Source organism: Cynocephalus volans, chromosome 12 (assembly GCF_027409185.1).
Source record: "Cynocephalus volans isolate mCynVol1 chromosome 12, mCynVol1.pri, whole genome shotgun sequence".
Lineage (NCBI taxonomy): Eukaryota > Metazoa > Chordata > Mammalia > Dermoptera > Cynocephalidae > Cynocephalus > Cynocephalus volans.
In genome coordinates, this window is record NC_084471.1 from 99,122,578 (window position 1) to 99,145,956 (window position 23,379).

General features: G+C 45.0%; 2 protein-coding genes across 2 annotated transcripts in view; one reads left to right on the forward strand and one right to left on the reverse strand.

Annotated features, from left to right (window-relative positions):
* Positions 1–704: 704 nt before the first annotated feature.
* Positions 705–6,405, forward strand: GSG1 (germ cell associated 1). The gene is made up of 5 exons (XM_063115714.1): positions 705–1,026; positions 2,350–2,520; positions 3,220–3,372; positions 4,015–4,126; positions 6,063–6,405. The coding sequence occupies exons 1-5, from the start codon at positions 708–710 to the stop codon at positions 6,403–6,405; spliced, it is 1,098 nt and encodes a 365-aa protein (XP_062971784.1). The 5' UTR covers positions 705–707.
* Positions 6,406–7,286: 881 nt separating this feature from the next.
* Positions 7,287–23,379, reverse strand: part of FAM234B (family with sequence similarity 234 member B) — a 32,983-nt gene continuing 16,890 nt past the window's right edge. Inside the window, exons 5-13 of the mRNA XM_063075357.1 lie at positions 22,862–22,992; positions 19,300–19,447; positions 18,825–18,966; positions 17,580–17,723; positions 17,389–17,470; positions 14,734–14,889; positions 12,246–12,363; positions 10,522–10,742; positions 7,287–9,790 (exon numbers count right to left, since the gene is read on the reverse strand). Of these exons, the coding sequence (XP_062931427.1) occupies positions 9,785–9,790; positions 10,522–10,742; positions 12,246–12,363; positions 14,734–14,889; positions 17,389–17,470; positions 17,580–17,723; positions 18,825–18,966; positions 19,300–19,447; positions 22,862–22,992 (1,148 nt within the window). The 3' untranslated portion in view covers positions 7,287–9,784. The remainder of the gene's footprint in view (positions 9,791–10,521; positions 10,743–12,245; positions 12,364–14,733; positions 14,890–17,388; positions 17,471–17,579; positions 17,724–18,824; positions 18,967–19,299; positions 19,448–22,861; positions 22,993–23,379) is intronic.

Here is a 23,379-nt window from a genome sequence, read left to right on the forward strand (position 1 = left end):
TCCCACAGACGGTGCTGGTTGGGGAAGCTTCCTGAAGCAGTTGGGACTTGGGGTGAGCCTCGGAGAGGCAGGACATCAGCAGACAGAGACTGGGCAGCAGAAATATCTACAGTGATGCTCGGTCCCTGTCGGTCCAGGGGTACCAGTAGCGGCTGCTGGGGTACCAGGGTACTGTCACTGCCACTCAGGACACGACTGTTGGCTGTTGTGATGTCATTCCACAAAGGTGCACAGGCATGTCCTCCCTGGGGTTTCCCAGCTGGAGGCCATTAGACACTGTTTTCACCTTTTGAGGCAGAAATGGAAGATTTCGATGTGTGGAAGACTTCTGCATCCTCATTACAATTTGTCCTGTCTGGTCGATCACCTTTATCCCTACTTCTGTGTGTTGTTGAGTATCATACCCAGAGTCCAGCCCGTGTCACTATTGGATCTATGCGAATTGTCACTTCTTTTCTGTAGTCACTGCACAAGGTCCAACTTCAATAAGCACCATCCATTGCTGTGGTGCTCGCTCCGGGCCACTCCTGAAGCCGAGCTCGCATGCGGCTCCTGGAGAAACCTCCTGGAGGCTGGTTGTGCCTGTCAGTGTTGAAGGAGTGTGGCTGGAGCCGAGGGAGCCACAGCGGAATGTGTGCACATCTCTACAAGAGGCTCTGACACCCGCTCTCCAGCTCCCTTCCCCTCCGCTTCTGTTTGTCTTGCAGATGGAGCTCCAGAAGGGCCTCTCCAGCCAACGGACACTCATATCTGCCGTCCTCAGCCTGCTGTCACTCAGCCTCTCCACGACATCCCTGCTCAGCAACTACTGGTTTGTGGGAACACAGAAGGTGCCCAAGCCCGTGTGCGGCAAAAGCCTGGCAACCAAGTGTTTTGACATGCCGATGTCCTTGGATGGGGGCGTCCCCAATGCATCAACCCCGGAGGTGGTGCAATACAGCTGGGAGACTGGGGATGACCGTTTCTCCTTCCTTACCTTCCGGAGTGGCATGTGGCTATCCTGTGAGGAAACCGTGGAGGAACCAGGTAGCCTCCCCACCCCATCTGCCTGATTTTCTTTTTCCTTTTTTCTCATCCCACAGTGGGGCAAGAGATTGCATACAGGCAAGAAGACCCTTTAGGACAACTTAGGACAGCAGCAGGAAGTGTAGCACATCCCCCCACCCCAGTGGGCCTCATCCCCAAGCTCAGCACCTTCCACCTCTGTATTGTATCCCTTCTCCCTAGGATTCCCTTAAGTCAAAAGCCCTGGCTTTTCACCTCCTCTCTCTTTAGTACACTTGCTGATTTAAAATAGCATGTTTAAAATAGACTTAACCTTAAGAGTTTCATTTAGACCTTTCATGTTATGAGAATTTCCATTCTAGTGAGCTAGAATTGCTATTTAGAAACAAACCAAGTAGAAATATAGTAGAAAAAGCCCAAGTTCTGCCCAGCTGTGACCTTATGTGAACAACTTAATTTCTCTTGATTGCCTTGTCTCTTCTGTGAGATGAAAGCAGCACAGGAGATCATCTTTAAAGCCTCTTTCCTCCCTTCCCCTGCAGAAGTGTTTTCTCATTCTGAGTATCACAGCTACAATTTAGAGGCAGGGGAGCTGAGGCCCAGCAAGGGTAACTAGATCACCTAAGGACCCCTGGAGGAACAGAAGACAGGTCTCCCGCCACTCAGCGAGTCATAGCAAAGCAGGCCCAGGGTCAGTACAAGCTGATCAGCGTGCTTTCCTCAGGTTAGGAGAAGGGAGACACCTCCTCCTCCCGGCCCAGAGCATCCAAAGGGTACTCGTGGCGTGGGAAGAGGACACCTGGTAGTGAAGTTTCTCTAATGCCCAGAATCATGCACAATCTGAGACCTGCTACTACTTCCAATTTGCTTTAACCCAAAGGGAAAAGGAGATGGAAGAGGAATACAAATGTGTGTGCATTTAAATTTATTTTTAAGTTATGGTTGTGTCACTTAGCACTGCTCCAACTCCAGTCCTGAAGACAATTTAGAACCTCGGTCCAGTGTCCAGCAGCAGCAAAAGGTATTGGTTAACACTAGGATCATTAACTCTTCCTGACTCGGAAAATAGGAACATTAACCTGTGCAGACAATCTCGGGAAACATCTTCCTTATCCGAAATTGAGGAGAAATTGATCTTGGATGGGTGTGATCTATGCCATGCTTTCATTCATGCATTCTTTCCTGCTTGCATGGAGGGACGTTTACTTGTGTGCCTACTCTATGCTAGGCAGGAGCTGCGTCAGAACAAATGGAGCAGCGCCGGGCAGGGGACAGGGAAGGCTTTTGTTCCAGCTGTTCCAGGAAGCACCTCCATGAAGTTGTACCTGGTATGTTTCATTTCAGGGGAGAGGTGCCGAAGCTTCATTGAACTCACACCACCAACCGAGAGAGGTGAGAAAGGACTACTGGAATTTGCCACGTTGCAAGGCCCATGTGTCCCCACTCTCCGATTTGGAGGGAAGCGGTTGATGGAGAAGCCTTTCCTCCCCCACCTTCCCTTGGGGCTTGTGGCAAGTATGTGTTTGATAACGAATTGATACTAGTTACCTTTGAGTTGAGCCTCCCTGGACCTAAATTGCACTGCGTTCTGCTGCTTTTCTCTTCTTCTGAGCCCCTCAGGGGGACACAAATTCCTCCTAGAGCTGACGTGCAGGAATTCAAAATTCATATGCAGGAATGCAAAAAAGGAAGAGCAGGGATATATGAAGCTCACAAATAGAAAACCACCAAGAGCTCTAACCTACTCTTGTTGCCAAGTAACCATGAGGAAAAGCTTCTGTTTTTCCTCCAATCTTTTTTTTTTTTTTTTTTTTTTTTGTAAAATAGAAGGGAGGGAGAGAGGGAAGGAAGGAAGGAAGAAGAAAGGAAACAAAACTGATTGTCTCAAAATTAAGTAAGGAAAAAGAGAGACAAAAATGACAACTAGCAAAGTTATATCCCTGCAGGATTTATGAAAATTAGATGATTTCTTCTCAAAACTCTCTAACGGTATTTCAGTCAATCGCGTTTTCTTGGTTATATGGTGGGTGCTGAGCAGAGTGGGAGCTGTGGGGTGAGATCAGCGAAGTCACGTTTCTAACAGGTTGGGGCTCTGGCTCACCCCCTTCTCGAATGCTGCTGGACTTTTAACTTCTAACAGGCATTCTATGTTCACCATTGGTTCAGTTATTTGACTGGCAGCTGAGAGTCCCTTCTTCTTCTGGCTTCCGACAGAGATCCTATGGTTGTCACTGGGAGCCCAGATCACCTACATCGGACTTCAATTCATCAGCTTCCTCCTGCTTCTAATGGACTTGCTGTTCACTGGGAACCCGGGCTGCGGGCTCAAGCTGAGCGCCTTTGCTGCTATTTCTTCTGTCTTGTCAGGTGAGTGCCTCCCACAGTGGGAGAGGGTGGTTATCCTCAGTCACCTTCCAGCACTGGCTGGAAGGCTTGAGTCTTTGTCCTGAGAGGAGGTGGGAGGAGCCCAAAAGCAGTATAAAGAATGGAGGTAGGAGATACAGTCAAGGCATCTTCAATTTTAAATTGAAATAACATGCAAAATTGTGTGTTGGATCACTACATACTTTACAAAATGATTAACCTCTAGGTTCCTTTATTTGCAAGCTTTCTCAATATGTAAAATCGATTGTTTTACTTCTCAGTTGTGACATGGACACAGCTTTTCAGGACTGTCTCTGTTGGAGAAAAGTGAGAGATGCATATATCAGATGAAGAATAAAGCTACATTGGGCGTATGAGGTTGGTGGGGGGCACTGACTCAGAAGCTTTTTCCATAGCTCTCGGCCTAAAGTCTGGGGTAACCTATTGCAAAGATTGGCATTCAAGGGGAAACCCCTATTGCAGTTCATCTCCCAGGAAATGTGTGGCACAAGGGTGATTGAACACCCCCAACGCAGGATGCAGCTGATGCAAAATGCGGAGGTAGCTCCAAAATCGCACGCAGTCCCTGGAGATGGCAATGACAGCCCTTTCTCTTAGGGCTCTGCCTTCTTGTTCCCTCTGTAGGCCTTCTGGGGATGGTGGCCCATATGATGTATTCACAAGTCTTCCAGGCAACTGTCATCGTGGGTCCAGAAGACTGGAGACCACATGCTTGGAATTACGGCTGGGCCTTCTAGTAAGTGCTTATCATCTCCGGAACCTCTTTAGCTCCTTCCCCAGCCAAGCTTCATTAGATTTTCTACCCTCAACTGGATGCTTGCTCTGTGTCCTGCTGCCTTCTCTTCATGCCTCATCCTAGATAAACACAGGGCTGTCAGCCAAGTGTAGGGCTGGGCCATCATCAGGGCATGTCCATTCTGTCCCCCGCTTCTGACATACAGAAAGGGTTCCTCTGGTTTGTTTTGTTGGAATGTTGTCCAGTTTTTCTGCTCATTAGCTGCAGCAATTACTTCTTCACTTGATACAGATGTTGCCCTTGGGAAATGAAATTTATTTTGCACAGCTTCTGAAAATGATGCTCTGTATTTTTTTAAATATTTTATAATTCAAGGTAATGGAAGACAGATAAATGAAGAATTAGCCTTGAAGTTGGATGGAATTCCATTCCCCATAAATGGCTCACTCTTCTGTAATGAAGAGTAACTTCCTCCTATCTCTATTTTTATTCTACCAAACTGTCTTAGAAATAAAACTTCCCTACCACATTCTGTAACCCTTAAAGAACGGTCATTTTAAATTTCTCTTTAAAAGAGAGAAGCAGCAACTATGACAAAACAAACACATTCAGGCTAATTCATTTAAGAGTCCTTACTTTCTCTCTTTACTCTTTATTCACTGCATAGTTGCCAACTTGGACTTGCATTAACTGTGTGGGGTGAGTGCTATGTACTTCAACAGCACTGAAAAGACAGTACTGGGCTCAAGTTTCCATTCTAAAAAGGCAATATGGGCACCTATACATGTCTGTTATGAGATCCTATCCCCTTTCCCTGGTCATAATATGTGCTATTTGATCCCGGAGTCTTTAATCAACTCCACCAGCCACCACAGCAGCTAAGCTCATTTTCCAGACCCACTAGTTCTCACCTTTTATCTATCTTCAAGATATTCTTGGCATGACAACTGTGGAGATTGGGCTATAAAGCTCTGTCAGAAGCATCCCAGCCCAAATCTACTTAGCAGATAGAACATGCAGTACCAGCATGTAGCCTGACTTTAACCGTCCCTCAGCCACATGAAATCCCTCCCTAACCTCACAAAATTTTGTTTCCTGAGCTTTCCAGAATCACAGGGAGATTTACGGGTTTGACTTTCCAAGTTTTTAGGAATGTGTTTGATATAGTTCCCTGGCATCTTTTTTTCTTCCGTGAATCTATCCAGCTTCTCTTAATCTCTAGCTTCTCTTCCATCCATTATAAACTCCCTTAAGCCAAGAACCACATTGTTTTCATAATAAGCAAATTCCACTAGTTCAACCTACAATACCTCCAGATTTATAGTAAATGCTTTCCTGAACAACTCTCAGAGGTTCAACTTTATGGACCCTAAGACTGCTAAGTTCAAAACAAAGGAACGTGAAAGAGGGATCTTGGCATCTGAGTGTAGGAAAATCTTTGGCAGGGTGTGTGTGTGTGTGTTGGGATGGGAGAGGGAGAGGGGACGCAGTGCATTACGATATGTCCACTGTATTAGCTGAGCCACAAGTCTTGGACTCTCTTGCTTATTTTACAAGGGTAACAGCAGCTTGGCAAACAAAGTCCAAATATATGCATACACACACACACACACACATAAAATAGGCATTCCAGGTATAAAAGAGCATGGCACTGACAACTAATCAATTCAGTGAAAACAAATCCATTCAACTCCTTGTCTGATTTTAGTGTACTACATGAGTCATTCTCTTTTACTAGACTCAGAGCATACCCTACTAAGATAGGCCAAATTACATCCTCTTGCCTGCAGTTCTGTACCTGAACCATGGTGGAAGACAGCACATTCACATCCCTGAATTAGTCTAGTCCTCTAGTAGGAAGAGATCATGGCTTTTTTTTTTTTTTTTTCAAGAAAGTCCGCTTCATCCTGTCCAATATTTTTGTGTTTGTCCGTAGCACAGCCTGGGTTTCCTTTACCTGCTGCATGGCATCAGCCGTCACCTCCTTCAACACATACACCAAGATGGTACTGGAGTTCAAATGCAAGCACAGTAAGAGCTTCAAAGAAAACCTGAGTTGCCTACCACACCACCACCAGTGTTTCCTTCAGCAGCTGTCAAGTGCAGCCCACCCAGGGGGTCCTTTGGCCGGCTACCACCAGTACCACAATCCACCCATCCACTCTGTCTCAGAAGGAGTTGACTTCTACTCAGAGCTACGAAACAAGGCATTTCAACAAGGGACCAGCCAGGAGCAAAAAGAAGTAGTTGGGTCATCTGTAGAGGAAGAGCCGTGTTAGGTGGGTTTGGAGGGTAAACTGAGCCCTACCTTCCATGTTTGCTTGTTATCAACACGTGCTTAAGCAAAAGTTCGTCTCTTGAGCATGGTTTTTAGAGGCTAAGAAAGGGTACCCTAAGGTACAAGTCCAAAGGGTTGCCCGGGTACCACTTCTCCCTTTTCCTCCCAGGTCTGTCTAGTTTCTTCACCCATCCCCCATATCTCCTGCATCTGGAATTCACTTCTCTCTTTTACTCACTGCTTATGTGCCAGGTTCTGGGCTAAGCAATGGAGAAGAAAAGAGGAGTAAAATATAGGTCTTGCCCTTAAGCGTCTTATAAATGTAGTTATGTGTCTGGAAATTGGAGAAACGGAGGTGAGCAAATTAACAGTAGTTTGATTGTGGCTCAACTTTCCATGGTGCACTTGAATTTTTCTGGAAGTCACAGACTGGAAGACAGAAGCACTACTGCATGCTTTGACATGTAGGACAGATGTCTTCCACACTGCCTATTATGGTGTCCCTCATCCACGCAATAGGTACCAATCAGTCTTATTGAATATTATCCTAGGAGCCATTAGGAGAGACATATAACATGAGAAGTCTCCTACAGGACACAGGTTCACACCTAGAAATGCCCACCAAGACTATTCAGATGGGATTGTGGTCCCTCGGTGCAGAATCATACAGGGGCTTCTCCAGTGAACAAGGTTAGGGCACAGGCTCCTCTCTGAAATCCTCACCTTCTCATCCCTTTTGAGAAATTTATCCTATTATTTTCTCCATGAAGAATGCCATCCACCCACTCGTCATTTCTCTTTTCTAGAAGGGAAAACAAATGATTCTTAATGGCTAAAAAGAAAGAGTATGGCACACAAGTATATTCCTGTATATAACATTTATTTGTTTTGATAACAGTTCACATTTTAAATAGTGCTTCCTGACAATTACCAGCTGGCTCTTCTTTAATGTGGGCAATAAGGATAGCAATTCACATTCACAGGGTTAGTCAGTATCACCATACCACACATTTGGGGGAGGATGAGGATGCTGTCTAGGGAAGAGGGGAGAATTTGTAAGGAAGGAAAGAGGAGAGACTGGGTGGAGAGGAAGACCCTTGCATTTGCAAAGTCATTACTATTTCCGAGTAGTGGTCATATTGGCTTTGCTGGAAACCCCATAATGGGTTAGGGAAAGAAAAGAACACTTTCTGTCTTGGACATCTGGGTCGGTGGCTGCCTGCAAAGAGAAGGAAGTTTAGGGATACATTTGACAAGAGACCAGCACCCACATTGGTCAGATGAAGCTTCCGCAATCTTCAGCCACACTTATACCCTTCTGTACTGGCTGCAAGAAGAAGAAACCTAAAGCTTGTAATGTGTTTAGAAAGAAAGATTCAAACTTATAGTCAAAAGAATCTATGTTAGTTTGCAAATATACCATGAAGAATTCAGGGACATTATGTTTTTCTAGCTTCCTCTTATCTGTTTCTGGAATCCCCCCTGCATAAACACAGTTCTCTGCCTGAAACAATCTCACCAAAACCGGTCCTCAGGAAACAATTTCACATTTTACTCCTGCCTATAGTGGCTGACTTCCCAGAAAGCCTCCACATAGCAGAGAACCAGGTTATGGTTCTCAGAATCACCACCCAAGTGTTGGGTGTTCAGTTGACTATAAATTCGTCCTCAAAATTCTATACTAAACCAAACTCAATCATAGGCCCTCGTACCCAAGTAGAGCCAAACCCTAGAAATGAATCTGGAGTCATCCACGTACTCTGGGGTATCACCTTAATTGTTCCCCTTAAGTCAAGTTGGACCCACACATGACTTGCAAAGTGTTAAAACTAAATTTGTTTTCAGAGTCTTAAGGCAGAGGTACCCAGAAACTTGGTAAGGCCAATCTGCAGGCCAGACAACATGCCTGCTTAGGTCTATTGCTACCAACCTCCTGTTATGTCACAATGCCTGTCAGTGGTAAGTTAACAGATATCCCTTTAAATTTGGAATTCATAATTTCCTGGAATCCCTTTACTAACACAAGCTTAAAAGATACAAGCCCTGTGCTCGCTTCGGCAGCACATATACTAAAAAGATACAAGCCCAAGTAAGGAGAGAACCAGAGTTGCACTCAGGAATGACCTAACAAAAATATTCAAGAAGAAAAGCAGTTCTCCACCAGCTAACGTGGAATTTCCTGCTATATAAACAATGACCCAGAAGTTTAGAAGAGAACTTAATAGAAGTAACAAACTTACACAGAAGAAAGGGTGAGTACGCCCTGGAGATAATTCTAAAGAACTTAACCATTTACAAAAGTTATAGTATTTACGTAAGAATTTTCTTCAAAAGCTCTAAAGGAAGGAGAGATGCAGGGCAATATAGTTGCAGACTGGACTCAGGTAGCAAAAGTCAAAGTCCAGAAACATATCCCTGAATACAAGAGAAAAGAAAGCAAGAAGGGGTGAGGAGGGCGCCCTGTAGGAAAAGAAGCAGGACCTCAGCCTCGGCGGTCCTGACGCCAGCCCCCCTGGGGACAGCACACACTGGCAGGACCATCAGGACCACAGGTAACATCCACGCAGGCTGGGCAAAGATGGGTGGTTGAAACTGTGCCTCTCTTGCTCCCCTGTGACAGGAATGTAGTCATTCTTCTAAATAGATATAGATGGAAAGTCTGAGGAAACAGGATACTTAAGGAAGAGAAGAAGACGCTGCGGTGGCTAACTCAGTCTTCACGACCATCTTTCTCACTGCTGTCTACAGTTGCGAAGTGGCCAAGATACACACCCGTAGGGAGAGATGACGGTGGCTCTCAGAGTCACAGGGAGGCCATCTGGAGGTCTCAAGATGACCAAACGAGATTTACATGGGGTCTTCAAAAAGTTCATGGAAAGATTCATATTATCTTTTAATTCTATTTTTCCATGAACTTTGTGAAGTACACTTGTATTTCAGAAGGACAAGACACTGGATCCCTGAAGCTTAGGACACACCTGGAAAATAACTTTCCGACAACAATAAAAAACGCACACACGTGGCATAATGCAAACAAAAATTTTCCTCGTCATAGACTTCACTGGATTCCCCAGCAGGAGTTTATAAATTAGACATACCAAAAAAAAAAAAAATAACGCACTTAATTCCAAAGTATCCTCACAGAGTTCCTAGAGAGGGTTAATGCAAGAATTGACAAGGTAGGTGAGATTCCCCAGCCGAATGGATCGTGCTGCTTTCAACTCCAGCATGCCTTCCAAAGCAGTTGGTGACAATCGTGCGGAGATGGTGAAATGAGGCTGCAGAAGTCTTCCCTCTCTCCAAAGAACTGATTTTACACTCACAAGAGAGAGAAGGTATCCATTTGGTTCACTTTTTATGAAACAGAAGATTCCACCCGACTAGATCTATAGAAAAAAGTGAAAGTATCAGTGACTTTAATTTTTTTCATGGTAGAGATTTTCCAAAAAATGGAGGTGATCTGGGCTGGCTGGTTAGCTCAGTTGGTTACAGCATGGTGCTGATAACACCAAGATCCAGGGTTCTATCTCTGAACCAGCCAGCTGCCAAAAAAATAATAATTTTTTTTAAAATGGAGGAAACCTAATGGTCAGAATATTCCCCTATTTTCCTGTCCTTCTGTTTAGCCCCAAGTTTGCAAGGATCTCTCCTTCCCCCAGAAAAGCCCACAGACTTTGTCCTTTTCCATGTAGGCTCTTGAACTTTGAACTAGATCACAGTATTTCTCAGGGGAAGGGAGGGAACATTAGCATTTTGAGCAAGATAATTCTCTGTAGTATGTAACTGCATGACATTAGCATTGCTAGTCACTACCCAGAAAATACCAGTAGTATCCACCCCCCTCGGTCATCAGGACAACAAAAACCATGACCCCACATTGCCAAGTGTCTCCAAAGGGAGACAGTGCTGTTTCCAGCTGAAAGCAATTAACTGAGGACCATGTCTTCGTGGTCATGAGGCACCTTAGAAAATAGTGCTGGTCTACAACAGTTTGTTTTTGATACTCACCTGCTCAAGAAAGCTCCCCGCTCTCCCTACTTTCTAAAGAGCAATGCTGGAGTCAGTAGAAGCTCTCCTAAACCCTCGAGAGTAACCAAAGTTTTCAGAAGCTACTCACCTGGTAGGAAGAATCAACAAACTTCATCCTAGAGAGGAACCTTCGCAGTTCCCCGTGGCCAATTTTAGGGTCAGTCTCTTTCAGCTGGACCATCTGGCCCTCCATCAGTGCCCACCGTAGACTAAGTTTGCTGACCACCAGGGGTGCTGGGTGGCCTTCGGAGCTGGGCCCTATTGTCCTGGTAACATAAAAGGCATCTTTCCAGAGGTCGTTAATTCCAACTGAGGAAGGACAGAAACAAGAGCAGTTAACAAGGATAGATCCTTCCACTAACAGCAGAGGGTTTGCTGCAGCAGCACACTCATTAGTTCATTTATTCACACAAGAAATGTACTGAGCATCTAAGAAGGTGCCAGGCAGTGCGCTGGACAGTGGGTGTGAAGACGTGGATGGCTGGAGGCCATAAAGCAGCACATCCACCTCGGTCTCTGCACCTTTACTTCTCTGAGGCTATTTCCAAGAAAGCCCCAACTCAGGAAATGGAAGAAGGTGCCCACTACGGCAAGAATTCAGTGGAAAAGTGAGCCCAGCAAACCAGAAAGCCTGAGAATTCCTAGACTGTCAGTATATGGTCACATAAGCTATCTACCTAGCCAGAGTGTATTTTGCCTCATCTATAAAATAGAAGTTGTAATAAAAATGGTCTCAAGAATCTTAATGATCATTATTTAATGTTCACCTAATATTTTATGCTCATACTGAAAAAATAGCTCATTGATATCCAGTCACAGGCTTTTGCAAGCTGACACCTCTCCACTCCCAGCCCCACCACACACACAGCCAGTGGACAGGGGTGCCTGCAAGTTCCAGATTAGCTGTTCTTCCCAGTCTAGCCTGATAAGTTGAGAGCCACAAGCCCAAGATTCAACACAAGGCAAATGAGTCTGTAAGTATAGAGCAAGTCTGTAAGTGGCAAGAGAACGTGGAAAGAAATAAAGGAAACATGGCTGGGCTCACCTCCCCCCGCCCCCCCCCCACCTCCCTGGTCGCCAACAGGGCAGCAAATCCCATGAGGCAAGGAACCTGTGAGGAGCAGACCACCAGACAGTCCAGACCAGCAACTAGCAGTGGCTGAGAGTCCAGGGCTTTGGTTTCCTGAATTAGGGGTCTCCAACATATGATCCCAATTTTGCTTTCCAATATTATTTAGATAGATAGGTAAAGCAGAAGAACACTCCCAAAATGTTAACAGTGGTTATGAGTGGTCAGATTATGGGCAATTTTTTTTTCCTTTGATTTGTCTCCTGGCTCCAATTTCCATGCGATGTGCATGTTTATTATTTTTTTTAAATCTCTAAATAAATGCTCTGTTAAAATATATTCTACCTCTACAATATCCCTTGCAGTTAATTCCAAATCCTAAACTCCTAGAGGATCAAGAAACTAGACTTGTTAGTATTCCCAGCACCTGGCACAGTGCCTGGTGTGTCTGCTGGATGAGTGGCTGCAGGGGTCACCACTACAGAGCCCTCTTGGAACAGGAACGTGCTCTCCCCTCAGCTCTCAGCACAGTCAGAGGTCGTGGGTTCTCATCCTGTGACCCGGTGCTCCCACCCAGAGGGAGCATTCCAGCCTCTAGGCACCAGGGACACCAGAGAAAATGCTCCTGCTGTCATCTGAAAAGCATACATCCTTCCCTTGACGGGTCCCTAGTATCTTCGCACAGCCAGCACATCCTCTCACCTCGTCTGTGTATACAGACTCCCACTGTCCCTGGCACTCACCCTTGGAAGCCGTCACAGTGCCCGTGGTGTTGGCCAGATCCAGGAGAATGGAGGGGAACGCCGGGTGCAGGAGGTAAAGGTGGTGAAGGCTGGGCGGCTCGGTTCCCTGGCTGATGTCCTGACAATGAGCCGCAAAAGAAAGGGCAAAGGTAACTCTACATTCCACCACACGGTGCTCCGCAGATGAAAGCACAGAGGAGAAAACAGGATTCCTTATTCCTCTCAGATGCTGAAGTCTGGTCCCAACTACAAGGATATGTTCAAAAGCAACTCCCATATACAAGAGACATATTTCAGAGAGCTCAAAACACTGACTAATCACTAACTCTTCAAACCACTATCTATAGCCAGAAAATGCTTATTCTCTTATAAGATAAAAGAGGAAGAACACGTGCACACCCCAGGAAAGGAGTTTGCTGTAGAGACCCCTGGTCGCTGCAGGCAGGGCTTCGTGGAGACAAACTCTATTTATGAAAACATAGCGAGCCAAAGATATTTCCTTTCACTGGATATCAAAGCCAATAGCAAACATCGAGGTAAAAGTCACAAAAATCTTATCAGTTTCTGAAATAAACAGACTGTTGACCAGCCAGAAGCAAATCACACATTATAAAACAAAAATTCCAAGGCCTGAGTGTCAGTCTCCAAACTCTCTCCACAGAAGAAATGCACACTGGCACTACCTTTATCAGTGTGACTTCTGTGCAGGGATGACATTTGGCAGGTACACGCGTGTGCAGCCATGCAGTTCCTAAAGCCCAGAAATATCCCACAAGGATTAGTAAGTGGCTGCTGTACTCAGCCCCAAGCACTCCCTCCCCTGCGACCAGCTGGGCCCTCCCCTGGTAGAAGACGTGGAATCCTGGGGGGATGAACATCACCCCACTTCCAAATCCTCAACACCAGAAAAAGAAGTCCAGTGGGTGAAGAAAAACGCAGGCAGGAAGCTCGCAACCTCAGTCCCATCACATGCCCACAAAACAGAAGAGGGCATCTTCCACACATCCTCAGGATCCCAGGCACGAAGGGACAGACTGCTGGCTGAGCTAACATGACAGGAAAATAGCCAGCCGTCTTCCTCACTGCCTACAGAACGAAGCCCAAATTCCTTAGCAAGGAAACCAAGGTCTTATACCATTTAACCAAAATCTGCCTTTTCAGACTTCAACTGCAATTATCTACCAGTCCACCCCATGCTGCAAGAATGTCTGATTATCACCCTAAACACAGGCCTCACTTTGCCCTACCTAACCATTGCCAATCTTATTATTTTCCCCTTAGACTGTCTAACCATCCTCTCTACCCCATTTCCACACATTAAAACACTTGCCGTCTTTAGGTCCCCAACTTGAATGCCACCTCTTTCATGAAAAGCTCCGTAATCGCCCCAAGCAATATAAATATCTCCCTCCTTTCATCACGCGTCATCACGCCATCTAAACTTATTTGTACCTCCATTAGAGCATCTATAGCATGCCTTTGTTTTGTAGTTATTTACAGAAGCTTACATTTGAGAGGCATCTGGTCCGATCCCTTCACTTTATTATATGAGGACACCAGGAAGTTAACACGTTAGGTAAATTGCCAGTGGTCACATGATGAGGCATGGCAGAGGTAGAAAGAACTATAATCTAGATTTCAGGTCAAGCTGATCCTCACAATGAAGGAGTATGTTGGCATCTTCATTGATGGATAAAGAACATGAGGCTCGGAAAATTAAGTAAGTTGTCAAGAGCACATGGTTGATCACCAGGATTCTGCTGCCACCAGGCTCCCCTTCATTCACAGATCGTCCTTCTCTAGAGGACCAGGACCGTTTACAGTTTGTCTTTAGATCCCTACAGAGATCACAGTGCCAGGCACAGAGCAGGAGCTGGGTCAAGATGTGTGCCACTGAACTCAGCTGGGGGTGTCACCATTCCAGGTGGCACCCTGACTCATCATGTCCACTAAAACGCTGCAGAGTAACATCTAAGACTCCATAAAATCTGCCTTCTCCGTATCAGACCTCTCCTCCCATAGTTCCCCCAACTGACCTCTTGACTTCAGCCTAGCCAGTGGCCCTCTCCAGCCACTCTGCCACCCACACACCCATTTCTGGAGTCTCAGGCGATTCACCTCCGGGAAACTTTCTGTGCCCACTCCAGACCGGTTATAATGATCGCTCCTCTTCAATGACTGGAGCATATACAAATGGTCTATAAATTTGGACCCAGCATCTTGAGAGGGCTTTTATTCTTTACTCAGACTCCCACTGTCAGTGGCCAGTAGTTAGGGGCAACTCAGTGCTCACGTTCATGGCCAAAAGGCAAGGTGGGGAGAGATTCTGGAGGAACGAGGGCCTTACTTTTCCCAGGTGAGTGCTGATTTGTTTCCATCTGTGACCCCCTGGAAGTTGACTGGCCAAATAGCACCCCCAGTACCCAGTCAGACATGCAGGGCAGCTGCCATCTGACAGTGAAAAAGGGTCCCTCTCGGGCTCACTCACGGAACTGGGAGACGCAGCTGGGAGCCCTTCAGCCCAGAAGAGGAAGACAGACTTCTGGTCTGCAGTAACAGCTGAGGTGGTTGGCGTTTCCTTCATGTGACATGGAGCACTGTAGCTCCAAGTGACGGAACCAGAGTCACCATCTACCATCATCATCTGCAAAAGAGAGGACAGAGGGTGGATGTGGCCAGTCCTTAGAAAAGCAACAGGCCGAGAAAACACAGAAAACAAAACCCACAGATAACCAAGTAATACATGTATTAGCAGGTTGAGCTTCTGAGATGTAAACAAATTGGGTGTTCAGAGAGCAGGAAATCATGGCTAGGGACCAAGACCCACATTTCAGCAGCCCTTGTCCCCATTTAATAGAATTTAAAGGACCGTAGCATTCCCCAGTGGGAAGGACACATTACAAATCATCTGGTCCACCACATTTTACAGACGAGAAAATAGAGGCTCAGAGACCAAGTGGCCTGGATTATTCCATGTTTAGGACAGTCCTGAGACAGAGACAGCAGCCACTGTGTGGTAGTGGACGGGAACTAGAAGCCAGCAGCAGCACCTGACTACTTCTCCTTCCCTCCCATGACCACAGTGGCTGCTCAGGAAACAATTTTGAAGTGAATGCTGTCCCCGCACTGTGCCAAGAGCTTTCTGGATTTGACTCCAGGGGTGCCACGGCATATGTAGGTCAGCGCTAGGGCAGTCCCAAATTTAAAGGAGCACAGGCAGAAAAATAAGTGAAATTTCATTCCTCCATTGCATCTCTCAAAAGATAATTAAAGGGATCAAATTCATAATACCTGGCCGCACTTACATCTTCTCTTCACCCCAAATACCTCACACCTCACAAATCTAGAGCATTTCATCTGTCAAAATCCCCAAGAACCACCCCCCCACCTCCTGCCCAAGTGTCTTCGCTCTCTTGCTCTCTCTCTCTCTCTCTGTCTCTCTCTCTCAGTGGAACTGGAGCCCCAACCCTCTTTGATGACCACGTGCCCTGTTCTCCCAGTCTGTGGAGCCCTGCCCTTCTCTGCCCCTGCTTACAAGAGGTCCTGGCACCAACCGGGCAGAGAGGCTCTTCTGAGCGAGCCAGGAGGGAAAAATAAATGAACAGTTTAAGATTCCCTCTGGTAGTCTTGGGGAGCAAAGAAGTCCACAGGTACCACGCTAAAAAAATTTTATCCAATCACACACATATATCACTTAACCGTCACAATAACCCTATGAAGGCAGGCAGTATTATTGATTCTGTCTATAAATGCAGAAACTGAAGCTAGGCAAGAGTGTATAATTTGCCCCAGTCACCAACAAGTAGCAGAGCCAGGATTACAACCCAGGACTGAAACCCTCAGCATCTCAGCCCTTAACTAACCTAATATATACCTTTCTCCCTAATCCTCCTAGGAATACCAACGAAAATTCCAATCTCCACCTGGATTTCCCTAGAATTACAATCAGACATTGCTTCTTTCCTCTACAGCATGGCTGGCAGACTCTCCCTGACGTGATGGTTGTATTGCTGTATCTGTCCTCTGCCCGTGACCAAATAACTCTAAAGCCTCCAACACCTCATCTAAATTCTGCAGCCTTCTCCCGGTCTCTCTAGCAGGAATGTACACAGCCCATCCTTATCTGTCCACCCAGCAAACCTCTTCTCCGGTCCTTTGATTCTGCACATACAACCCCCAACCAACATGAAGCACCTCTTGACGCCCGGGCCCTCCAGCTCTCCTGCACACTACCTGCACCCTGTGTTCCTGGTGGCACCATGTGCAAACCTCCATGATGTGGCAGACCTATGTGGTCCAGGTACCCTAGGCACTATGAACTAAACAAGAGCAGTGGCCCTGTGTCTTCATTAATTTTGTGTCTCCAGCACTAGCACAGAATGTGGCACACACTAGAGGTGATGACAAATGTTTGCTGAATTCTTTTTCTCTCTCGGGGAACAATGGTGTAATACAATATATATTTTACAATGAAGATAAACCAAAAAGCTAGGTTGATTATTAAAAAAGAAATTTTTTAAACTCTGTAATTCTGCCTGTAATATTAAAGGAATGAAAAATTTTCTATCCAGTCACTATATCCTCATAATATGCAACCTCACGTAAAATCAGAAAGATCTACTCAGTGTCCTTGGCACACGCCACACCTATTCTGTCTCTGGGCCTCGGGTCCTGGTGTTCCTGACCGGTCATGATTTCCCATCCACACAAATACAATCCAGTTTTAAAGGCCCTGCTCTTATTTCCCTCCTTCACAGGGTCTTCCATAAAAACTCAGGCACCACAGATACCCTGCCTTCTCTGAAATCTTAGGTGAACATGTGTACTGAAGTATTACATTTATTTATAGCTGGCTTTCCCCAACAAGAGATTTCAGAAGGCTCCTACTGCCTAACCATAAGTCAGGGATCCAGAAGAAGGAACTCCTGCATAGGAAAGAGATTAACTTAAAACACTTTCCAGTGCTAATATTTTAGCTCTGAATTGTGAGTTTTTATTTTATCCATTCAACTAGACTTTGAGTTCTCTGGAGGAAGGGATCATATTTTGGGTTCTTTTTATTCCTTACAGTGCCTAACATACAGCTGGACACAAAGTGTTTATCTTATATGTGTTCTGACTGATTTGAGTCCAAAAGTTTTACCTTCTTCACCCCAACTCCATCCTGTATCTGCAGAAGGAAGTCTAACGTCTGGTCATCAGTGAAATACCCAGGAGTAGGCTGGCTGCAAACGAGGACAAGCAAGTAATCAACAGTGAATGGAAAACAAGGACTCTTTCCCTCCCTGCTCCTGCATCGGCCCCAGATACCAAGCAATTGTGCACACTGCAAACCTGTGCAGGCCCTGAAGGCTCAGCGTCCAATGAGGTGTAAGATTCTGCCCACGCAGCAGGACCAGGCTTTGTGTGGTTGTAATCAGGAGGTTGCTGCAGTTGGAATCTGGTGCCTTCACCATCTGGAGTAGCTCAACACCGTCACTGAATTAAACAAGACCCCAACAGTTAGTCTCTGGCTTGAATGAGATTCCCGAGTCATTTATTTTGGCTTTTTCTCTCCGTGTGCATATGTTGGTATAAATTTTTGTATTCATTTCCCACCATTATCTTATCAAGTAGGGCACTCTGTTGTTCCAGTTGAATCTCATTTTCTTGACCCTTAGAAACCAAGGATCCCTAAAAAATTCCAAGCTAGTTCAAAAGGAAGTCAAAGGAGAAGCACTACCTCTCACATTGGATGGCTACTCCAGGAAAGGTAACAGAGCAAGGGATAATGTCAGGGCAGGCAGGTGGAGACTGGGACAGGAGACCTGGAATTGTCAATAAGCTTGGACAACAATGCATGGCATACACTTCATCAAATTGTTTCTTTCTTTGTACCACTGGGTCCATTCTATTTAATACCTGTCAAATTCACTGAAACATGACACTACCTAAGAAAATACTAGAAAATGACCTGGAACATCTGGTAGAAAAGAGCAAAACAATTGTTGCCCAGGCCTGGGGTTAAATGGGTAAAATCTGCTGCACACAACAAACTACATGCTTTTAGTTAAGAAATAAAGAATAAAAATAAGATTTTATGGATGCTATCCTTGCTTCTGTCAAAATGATGCTTCAACTAAGAGAAAAATACAGGAAAACAGAAGGTCAGATACTTCAGCACAGTTTTACAAGCAGTTATTTTAAATTAATCCATTTCCCACTCTCGCTGACTCAGAACCCTAAAAATATATCCTTCCATATCCTTCCTTGCAACCTACGTGTGAAGTGATCACACATCACGGTCACCAATACACAAGAAGGTACTTCAAAAAGTCTGTGAAAAGATTCGTGTTATCTTTTAATTCTATTTTTCAATGAACTCTTTGAAGTACCCTCGTAGATACCAACACATTATTTTACAATGAGGAGAAAATTTCTCAGTCATGTTAAACAGACCATAAAATGGTGTATTGAGGCTAGCACTGTTTTCCCCCAAACCTCTGCCCATATATTCACCAGCCCAGCCAAAGCTACAGTCTCCACAGCACACGAGTCACAGGAGATCTCACTGTGGCCGAGGACAGATGCCTGCCCTACCTGTAAACGTCAATGAGCTCAGACAGGTTGACAGATCTTCGCTTCTCCCACGCTGGCTCTTCTATCTGCAGAGAAGGTGGTGAGCTGTCTCGATTTTGGGCCTGAACAAAAATGTCCCGCAGGGCGACCGCTTGTATATTTCCTAGCACCATAGGAAGAACCAACACTGAGAAGTTGACTTTAACAGAATTATCCCAGGGTGAGGATCTCGGCCCAAGACTCAGAGCCTGATCAGATGGGTCCGACGTGGGATGAGTGGGGGAGTGATTAAGCAGATGCTAGACAAAGAGCCTCCTCCCTAGAGAAGGCAGAGAGGGAACGCAGAGCTGACAACCCCCAACAAGTGCTGGGGAGTGAGCGCCCCAGCAACAGGAGGTGACAAAAAGGCAGTTCCTGAGCTTTCACCCTGACTCACAAGGGAGGCCTCATCACATGCACCAAGGGGAACAGTAGCAAAACCAGCTTTGCTTCTTACCAAAGCCAAACAGGATGTAGACAGCCCCACTGGTGGTGACATAAACCTGAGGACCGATCAGATTCCCCACTCCCACGACGTTGTACTTCACAGGCCGGCCCACTGGACTCCCCGTCCGGCCAGACACCAGCAGGAAGCACAGATCTGGCTAAAGAAGTGAAAGAGAGGGCTGAGTCCATTGCAGCCCTGCTGTTTCCTCATCAAGCAGCTTCTCCCGACAAGCACTGCCTCCCTGGTAGCTAAGGGCTCAGAAACACTTCCCAGAGTGGGACAGCACAAAGCCAGACCTGCTTTGCTTTATTTTCCTGGAAGTAAGAAAGTGAGACAAGTGTCCCATTCCCTTATTAGACACATACAAAGGGCTTCTCTGTGGTCCCCCAGACAACTTCTCCAAAGCACAACTGTTGCTGACTGAACAGTCTCCTGAGGCACAGAATTCTAGCCTACAGCTAAATATAGGGCAGCGGGGCAACCCCTGAGGATTCCTGGGTCTTCACTCCCATACCCAGGAATCCCCAGTCACATTTGGTCCCACCAGAATCCATCCAGGCAGCACTCTCCCATCATAGCATTAGATGTCTGTCCCAGTCAATATCAGTTCTACTCTCAACTGGAGATCAGAAAACATTTTCTGTGAAGGGCCAGATAGTAAACCTTTCGGGATTTGCCAGTCTGCAGTCTGTAGCGACTACTCTTCTCTGCTTTTCTAGCATGAAAGCAGTGGTAGACAACACATAAATGAATAGGCGTGACAGTGTTCCAATAAAACTTTGTTTACAAAAACAAGCAGTGGACCAAATCTGGCCTGTAGGCCATAGTTTGCCAACCCTGGCTTTAGAGGATTTTCTTTTGGGGATAGAGTCAGCAACTGGGAAACATGAAGATTGTATCGATATCTTGATTTCAGTAAAGCTTCGACAAAGTGTATCATCGTGAATTCTTATGGACGATAAAGAAATGTGGTTTGCAGTATACTCAGAAAATGGTACTCATGGGGTCAGTACTAACCCAGAAGGAGGCTTTTAATGGCATGTCATGGCACTCTATTGCCCCATTCCTACTGAACATTCTTATCAAAGATTTGAATAGAATTCAAGTTTATAACAAAGCTGAGAGGGATAGTTAATATGCTGAATGACTAACTCAAAATTCAAAAAGGCCTTAGAGTGCAAGATGGGTCAAAATCTGCAAGAAAAAAACTGGTCTATTAATTAATTGATTTACAATGTGGGTGCTTTAACTGATTATAATCAAAAAGGAAATCTTAGGAAGGCTACTGCAGGCTTTGGCTGCAAAAACAGAAATACAGAGTCTGCATCCAAAGAAGTAATAATTTCTTTAGGTTGGTGTAACTGGTTATACTATGAATAGGAAACTGTTTTCAGATATGGGTACCACCTTTTAAAAGAGATATGGACAAACTGGAGTGCTAAGGAAAAGAAATAAAAAAGTTTTTTTAAAATTTGAAAAAAGAAGGGTCTGGACTTTCTGTTGCATGATAAACAGTGTACAAAACCGAGAATTTTTAGCCTTGAGAGTCACAGGCTTAGAGGCACCACATTAATGGCTAAAGGGCTTTTATATAAAAAGGGGATTAGACTCATTCAGAACAGTCTATGGGACTGAAGCTGAAACAATAAATGGAAGCTATGAGAAAGCAGATTTCTCATCAATAGGACAGAATTTTCTAGAGCTGACCAAAAACAAAATGGACTGCCTTGCAAATTAGCAATACTCCCATCAGCCTGGGTGCTCAAGGAGAATATGGTTGCCAGTACGTCTAGAATGCTGAACCAAAGATCACAGCATGGTGTGAGAGGGTCAACCACATGGCTTTTAAGATCCTTTCCTACTAATGTTCTAGGCCAGATCAGTTCCCCTAATCCCAAACCAAGTCCAGTTCTCCCAAGCTCACCTCACTCAAAACCTGGATCTAAGAATGCAATCACCCTAAGTCATGAACCAAATGTGTTTCCTTCCTCAAAAAGAGAGAACCTTCTGTGTCTGCAGCTTAAACAGGCTCCTCGGGTTCTCTGTTGCTGGAAGAATGGAAACTATTCCATATCTGTACACTGCTGTGCAAATGGATGGATTCTGTGAAGCAATTTAGACCAAAAAAAGACAAGGCACAGAGTAAGAGCAGGCAGAAACTGACACCTCTAATGGAGACCTCCTCACTACGGAGGGTCCCTAAAGCCCGAACCACTATCCCACCAACCACCACTGGCTAATAAGCCAAACACAGTTTTAAGACCAAGATTTTCAGACTTGTTCAGGACATATAAACTTGTCCAGTGCCTTGCTGTTCCTGTGCTGGCTATAACTCCATTAAAAAGAAATTCTCCATACTTTCCCCTTTGGGACCTTTAGAAAATCACTCCCTGCTGGAAGTAATAATTAAAATTTTCCCTTGACCTCCGTCTTTTTATTCACAATGGCTGGGATAAAAAAAAGATTACATGAATAATTCCTGAATTCTTGGTTCAAATTCACTTTGACACCAACTGGTTAGCTAAAGAAAACGAAAAGAAATTACCCTTAAAACTAAGCAGGCTTCAGAAATACAGCTCATTATCTGTCTCCCTTCCTCTCGTCTTACAAACATAAGGATTGCCTGGTGCACCAGAGCAGTGCTCTTGAAAACTGTGACTGGTGGAGTACTTTGAATTTATGGTGCTCTAGGCAGAAATGTATAAAATATTGACATATTTAATTCTATTCTAAATAATTTTACTTGCAGAGTTTATAACTCTACTACATACATGAAATAAAAAAATCATCACAGCAAACACAAGGTCTATTAAAATTAAAAAGCTCTGAGAAAAACTTTAGATATAAAAACTAAAAATTGAGATAATTCTGTTCATTAATGTGTTCTTTCCTGTAATTTGGGGCAAAAACTGCTATTATTTTATTGGTATGCAGAATACCTAGTTTCAGTGCAATAAAGTTCCAGTGAAGCATAATATAGGACCACAATTTAAGGGCCACTGTATAAAATCAAAGCCTGTCTTGTCACAGCATATAGCACAGCTCTCCTTTCTTGGGCCATTGTCATCATTGTTTGACTTAGATTCTTTTCTCTATATAATTTACTAACTTTCTATCAGTCTGTATAATATAGTAAAACTAACAATACATATACACGGTAAAAAAAAAAAAAATAGGCACTACTCTAGGCACTCAGCTCTAACTCTCATAACAATCTTAAAAGTAGATACGACATTCTCATTTTACACATGAAAAAACTGAAGCTAGGATAGGCTCTGTGGCTTGGCCAAAGCCACAGAGCTACAAAGTGGTAGTGGAGGAATTCACACTCAGACCTCTGGCTCCACAGCTCTCCTTCACCACAGTTAATGGAACTATAATCAGACTGCCAGGGAAAATGGGTTCGTAATGGTCGTTCATTCTCTTAATCTCACAAAGAGAATTTATTTAAAGTTAAGCTCTTATAAAAACAAAGTTTCTAGCAGCATTTAGAATAACAACATTAGGTACTGAGATAACTAAAATTGAAGCACTCTCTATCAGAAACAAAATCATTTAATAGAGATCATACCTGCTGTTCCCCAATGGCCAGAACCACAAGGTCTCGGATGCCATCTTCGTCCAAGTCTGGCAGCACCACGACTGGGGCAGCCAAGGTGCCGTTGGACAAGCAGCTCGGGTTTAAAGTCCAAATGACTCTCCCTGGGGAAGGACAGACAGGCTGATCACTGTTACCGCTTTCTGCCCCTGGAAAAGGCAGACGCAGTGTTCCCAGGCTGGAAAAGAGAAACTCAGCAGCTGAACGACACGTAGCAACGCCTCCTGACCTCCTTCCTCTCGTTTTTATCCTACCAAGGAGGAAGAGAGCGGGGAGTGTGACCTGAAATCCTCACGTGCCTGGCTAACAAAGCCATGAACAACTTCACACCTAGATTTTTTAGATAAAATGGAGGTGCTGATGTCTCTCCAAAAGAGAAGAGCTCGCTTGCCTGGGGTGGGGGAATTGTTCTCTGGGAGGCTATTGCAACTGTCCGGGGGCAGCCAACCAGAAGCCGGCCCTCACTTCTTCTCCCACGTGCTCATGTGAGC

Coding starts and splice junctions, on each gene's coding strand:
- GSG1 (XM_063115714.1), top strand. CDS start 708: ATGGAGCTCCAGAAGGGCCTCTCCAGCCAACGGACACTCATATCTGCC. Junction 1,027..2,349: donor GGAAACCGTGGAGGAACCAG/GTAGCCTCCCCA, acceptor GTTTCATTTCAG/GGGAGAGGTGCCGAAGCTTC. Junction 2,521..3,219: donor TCCCTTGGGGCTTGTGGCAA/GTATGTGTTTGA, acceptor GGCTTCCGACAG/AGATCCTATGGTTGTCACTG.